This window comes from Trypanosoma conorhini, assembly GCF_003719485.1.
Source record: "Trypanosoma conorhini strain 025E chromosome Unknown Tco_14.4_contig_00017, whole genome shotgun sequence".
Lineage (NCBI taxonomy): Eukaryota > Euglenozoa > Kinetoplastea > Trypanosomatida > Trypanosomatidae > Trypanosoma > Trypanosoma conorhini.
Window position 1 is genome coordinate 65,330 of NW_021704104.1, and position 5,759 is coordinate 71,088.

Below are 5,759 nucleotides of genomic sequence, written 5' to 3' on the forward strand. Positions count from 1 at the left end.
TATATATATATATATATATATATATATTTCCTTCGTGTGCCTTGTTCCCCCTTTTGGTATTCTCAGAGGGCTTTCGCTTTTTTTGTAGTGTGTGCTCCTTCTTGGTTTTCTTCATTGTTGGACCGGGCCGTCGTCTAATCCCCCTGCATCCTCTTCCTTGTCTCCCTTCGCTCTCTTCTTCTCCGCTGGAGCGGAGCTCTCGCTGAGGGTGTTGTTGCCACCGTCGCGGGAAGTGGGTGCCGCCCTCGGCAGCCGAATCAGTTTGCTGGGAATCGTGAGCTTCAACTCTTTGCCAGTCACGACGCCGAGAACGTTGAAGAGCTCGGGGTGCTGCACGTACAACATCTTTGCCAACCGCACACACTCCGCCGCGGCAAAAAAGACGAGGCACAACGTATTGATGTCGCCGTCGCTGCTGCTGCCCCTGCCATTGGCGTCTCCGTTGGTGGTGGGCCCGCGCTGGTTGGGGCGGGAGGAGTGCATCATCACCTCCTGCACGCAGCCAACGTGGTCCTCGAAGAATTTGTGCACAACCGACGACGCCGTATCCTGCGACAGGTTACGCACCGCAAGGCCAAGTGAACTGCAGCGTCGCGTGCGCTCCTCCACGCCCATCGACTCCTGATACGCCCGCAAGGCGTCAATGAAACCTAAATTTGGTTCCACGCAGGGCCGGCGGCGGGTGACGTACTGCAGCGCCTCGGCCACTGTCCAGCCGTTGTGGCGGATGAGGTAGGCAAGGACGATGGTGGCGGACCGGCTCTTCCCGCGCTGGCAGTGCACCAGCGCGCGAGGGCCCACACCTGTACCACCCTTGCAGGCATAGTAGTACGCCTTACGCGTTTGCTCAAGGAGCATGTAGGTGGGCCGAAAAAACTGCTGAATGTCTGCATCGCTTGTGTCGTCTACGGCAAACGGGTGGATGACAATGCCGCGATCCACAGACCAGTATTCTTCACGCGAGACGTTGAGAATGGTCACTATATTCTCTCGACGCAAAAATTCTGCGTTCGTCGCGTCACGCACTCCCCCAATGAAAAGAAAGTCAAGTATCTTTGTTGGTGGTTCACACCCTCGTGAAGAGAAGGACATCATTTTTCCCGAAGAGGAATGCAGCGGTATATGACCGCGACTAGTCGACAGCGCAGGTGAGCTGCCGGGCGCAGAGGAGCGCTGCTGCTGCCGCGCTGGCGTCTGACAACTGTGCGCTACACGAGCACCTCCTCCCACTTTACTCCCGCCGCTGTTTTTCCTATTATTATTGCTATTACTACAACTACTACTTCTGGCATGACTGCTGATGCTGTTGTCAAGGCGGCGAAGATCGACAATATTCTTGTCAGAGAAGCAGTGATGTCGGCGGTGGTGGTGCCGCTTTGCGCTGCCACTGATGCCGTTTGGATGATACCCGCCACGCGCAAAGGCCGGTGGTGGCGGTGGTGGCGGCGACGACGACGACGGCAACGCTTCCGCTGCGGCGGGCTGCTGTAACTCCATTCCCCGTGGCGCCTTCGTTTACAGGCGTCTTCTTCTCTTTCCCCTACGCTTATTTTTGTTGTGTGTTTTGTTTTTATTAGAGAAGGAGGGGGGAAAAAAAAATCTTCTTGTGGCTGTGCCGGCCGCTGCCTCTTTTTTGCCCGGCTGCGTCTTCTACGACGTGTGCTTGTGTCGGCGCCACCCGTGGGCGCAGGCTCAAATGCAGCGACGCGAAACTATGTGTTTTTCCTTGCGGACGGCTTGCTGCGGCGTGTCTCGCAAACGCAGCAGCGGCCGCCGTCGTCTGGGGTGTCGCCTACACGTGTTGTGTTGCGTGGACACGCGTATGCCTTTTTTTTTTACGTTTTAAAGAGAGGGGGACGGGGGCTGCCGCACGTGTCTTCCCTCTCACTGTGTAGTGTTGCATGCTGCACGGGGGCAGCGTAAAACGCCAGCCGATAGTACGGTAATCAGAAGAAGTGAAAAAGGGGGACGCAAACGTGTGTGTGTGTGTGTGTGTGTGTTTGATAGAGAAACAAAATAGACAGATAGAGCGTGGGGAGGGGAATGGGGGGAGCGCACACATTGACGTATTTGCCCTCTCTGCGTGTACGCATGCGCGCCGCAGAAACAGCAACGAGAGTGAAAAAGACTTTTGCGTTCACGGCACCGAGGCACGGCATAACGCTAACTCCCGGCCATGCGGACAAGCATACACGCAAGAAGGACGGCTGGGCGAGTGAAACACTTGGCTTGGGTACACAACGCGCTGGAAGAAACGCGAAGGCACACCCTCGCGCACATGCTAAGAAGCCTCCTGCATCATGAGTGAGGCAATCTCCTGCACCAACAACTCTGCCAAGCACGTCTGATGGGCCTTCACCGCGATACTTACGCCTTTCCTGGCCCCCTCCACCGCCTCCTCGCGCAGAAGCACGGCGACGTGTGACTTCTCCGCCGTCGACTTCCGCGCGTGCAACACGCCGTGAAACGATGCGACATCCTTGAAGACGTCAACGGTTCTCAACCGCAGTTTCGGCAGTATCAGCGAGAGCGCGAGCGAAACACGACTCAAATTGACGTCAACAAATCCAGTGACCAACGGCGCAGCCGCAAGGAACTTCCCAAGGATTGTCTCTCTGAATTCCGCGGGTGCGATATCCTTCGGCACCTTCGCGAAATAAGGGTAACAGAGGGGCAGCTGTAACGTGGTAGCCACAGGTTTCTTGCCTCTTGTGTACGCCAGGTTAAACGTGAGGGGCTTGACAAGCGACGCCGGGAGCTGCGAAAGAATTCTGACGCCCAGCTTCCTACGTACCGTCGTAGCGCCCTTGATGCGTTCCGCGACACACACACCCATGAAGCTGCTCTCCGCACTCCCTTCCTCCTCTTGCTGCTGGCTGGGGCACTCATCGGTCTTGTTGTTGCTCTTATTACCGCGCGTTTGATTATTATTGATATTATTATTCTTTTCATCGCCTGCGCCAAGTGACTCCAGCTGCACGCTTTGTTGCGTAAAGTTATCCTCGTCGTACTGAATGCAAAGCCTGACGTTATATGCGCTGCTGCTACTTGCCAGGTTGGACACTTCCACCTCGAGTGCAAGCAAGGTGCCTTCCTTATGCACATGGCACGACTCCACATAGGCTGTGACACGCAAGTAACGTTCCTCCAATAAGACAACAGGGTCAAACGCGGCGGCGGCCGCTGCTGCTGCTGCTGCTGCTGCAGATTGCGGACCTTCCTTTTCAGCTGCCGCAGAAGTACGAAGCTGCAAGAGTTGCGTGTAAGGGATTGCCTCTGGAAGTTTCTCATCAGCTGTAAGAGCTCGCGTGACATCAACGTAGCGGAACTTTTTGGTTGCCTCATCCTCCTCTACTTCTTCTTTGGGTCGTTTTGTGAGGGGCGCCGCGACATAATTCGACGGACGTGAAAGCTCACGGTTCATGGAGTGGGTCTTGCGTGGCATCGATGGACTGGTGCCACGGAGCTGCAGGGGCGCCGCCGGGGCACTCTCCACTTGCGCCCCCGTGGGCAACTCCTCCTGCGTGCGTGTCACGCCTTTGATGTAAAAGGCCGCCACCTCTCCACGTCGCTCTTCCTCCTGCCGCCGCTGGCGCCTCACCGCGCCGGGCCCCAAAAAACCGGGCTCCTCGTCCTCGTCCTCGTCCTCCGTGTTGCCCTCGTCATCGCTGTCGGAGAGGTGCAGCAGCGGCGGAAGGGGAGCGCAGAAGGGCTCGTCGAGGTCAAGGCCCTCAGGCGGCGCCACCGCCCCCTGCGCCCCCACGGCAACGGAGAGCAGCTCCTCCACGTAGAGGCTTGGGCCGACGTCCGGGTTTGTGGCGACGTGGTGGAAGACCAAGTGGGCCCGCTCCTGCACGTCCGGGTAAATGCTGTGACGAAACAGCTGCAGGCCAGCGTACTCCTCCGGCTTGGTGTCGCCGTCGCCCTTTTCCTTTTCCGCCACGCGTTGTGGAAGAATTACCACGCGCAATTCGGCATCCGTCACGGGGTCATCTGGCAGGCTTAGTTCCTCCTCCCCATGCGACAAAGAAAGATGACGCGGGCATGGCTGATGGACGTATGCGGCTATTTTTCCCACCGCAGCGACGCACGCCACCTGCGCCTCAGGGTGCATCGCGCTAATGCGATCACTTAAAAGTCGTTCGCACGTGAGACGCTTATCCCGCAACCAGTAAGGATACTCCCCGCAGAGGAAGGCTGCTGCCTTGATAATCTCCCACTGCGTTGAGCGCGTGGCGTCGCAGTTAAGCAGCGTTGACATACATAGCAGTTCACTGATGGCTTGAACACCAAACTGCCGCACTGCGTTCACCCGCGCCAGCACCGTCACAAGCTCGCGCTGCACGAGGGCGCCGTGCTGGTAGCTGGTTAGATTCACGAGACTGATTTCAAGCAGAACACTGAAGTACCATTCAAAGTCTTGTAACAGGGTGTAGTCGTCGGTCTGCGCCACCTCAATCACGGTGGCAATGACGCGGTTTGACCACTCCTCATCCGGCGGAGACCGGACACGTCGCTCCATCATGCTATTTATGGTAGATACGATGTTCTTTTTCGTCACCAGCCCCTGCAGGATCTCCAGCGCCTTGCGCCGGATGGTCACATCCACGTCGTCAAGACACGCAAGAATAACATCCCGTTGATCGCTGAGAAGCTTCGGACTTTCATGCAAGATACGGGACATGGCGTCAAGTCCCAAGTATTTTAAGTTTTGATCGGCATCCTCTACAAACAGTTTCATTTTCTCCGTTGCCAGCTTCGTCAGGGATGCCACTTTACTCATGCCATTGGCCACAGCAAAGATGCATTCATATTGGACTGACTTCGCCCCGGTTGCATGAATAAGATTGGCAATCGGCTCAACAAGCTTCTTCCCCAGACGAGGCTCGAGTGGAGCGAAATGGCCAAATACCTTGACAATCTTAATCAACGTCCAATTGCTGTGCACGGTGGACAACATCGAGAAGAAAGGCACGGCAAGACCGAGAAAGTTGGCTGGATTGCGGCGGGCCAGCTCGCACAGGATGCATACAATAGCCCCACGCACCGCAGGGTCATTATCGCAGCGTTCGCTGTGGTCATCCAGCTTCTCCTTCAGCCGTGGGTACGTTGGCCGCAGAGCGTCGGGGTACTCCAGGAACACGCGGTACAAGCTAAGCACTGCCTTCTTGCGGACGTAGTTGCGTGGATGATTCAGCAGATTGACGACGTCCACGACAAGGTCCCTCGCAAGATCCCTCGTACAAAGAGAGGAGATGCAGTAAAGCGCCAAGCCCACTTCGTACTGATTCGCACTTGCGAGGTCGCGCTTTAGTAACGCTGTGAGTAGCGGCAAGACTTCCGTCTTGGGGGTAAAGGTGACACATGCCGCCATGTATCCAATGCGCTTGTTTGCAAAGAATCTATCAGCCATCACCTCAATGATGTTAAATGCGCCGTACGCCGCGGAGTAGCCGAGCATGGAGAAGTACACGGCCTTTAGCACCGCCGTCACCTTCACGCTCTGCACCGTGGAGGAAATCTCCTTCCGCGTCTCTGCGAGGCATTGCTCAATCACCTCCGCCTCGCTCTTGGAGGCGGAGCGCAGCTTCCGCACCACCTCCGCCAGGGAGTTCTGGAAGAGGATCTGGCTCGCCACCCGTGTCGCCTCCGCCATCGCAGGTCTGCAGCTGCAAGGTAGCAACAGCGGCTGTTCCAGGCAGGGAGAGAGAGAATTATATATATATATATATATATATATATATAATAATATATATAAT

At 56.4% G+C, this 5,759-nt stretch overlaps 2 protein-coding genes across 2 annotated transcripts, besides 3 other annotated features; both read right to left on the minus strand.

Annotated features, from left to right (window-relative positions):
• Positions 1–27: a microsatellite.
• An 84-nt stretch (positions 28–111) lies between these two features.
• Positions 112–1,497, minus strand: Tco025E_00695 (dual-specificity protein phosphatase; the record flags this gene model as incomplete). The annotated part of the gene is made up of 1 exon (XM_029367635.1): positions 112–1,497. One exon carries the CDS (start codon positions 1,495–1,497, stop codon positions 112–114), a length of 1,386 nt encoding a protein of 461 aa, XP_029232264.1.
• Positions 1,498–1,976: 479 nt separating this feature from the next.
• Positions 1,977–2,003: a microsatellite.
• Positions 2,004–2,281: 278 nt separating this feature from the next.
• Positions 2,282–5,656, minus strand: Tco025E_00696 (putative adaptor complex protein (AP) 3 delta subunit 1; the record flags this gene model as incomplete). The annotated part of the gene is made up of 1 exon (XM_029367636.1): positions 2,282–5,656. One exon carries the CDS (start codon positions 5,654–5,656, stop codon positions 2,282–2,284), a length of 3,375 nt encoding a protein of 1,124 aa, XP_029232265.1.
• Positions 5,657–5,715: 59 nt separating this feature from the next.
• Positions 5,716–5,757: a microsatellite.
• Positions 5,758–5,759: the final 2 nt, after the last annotated feature.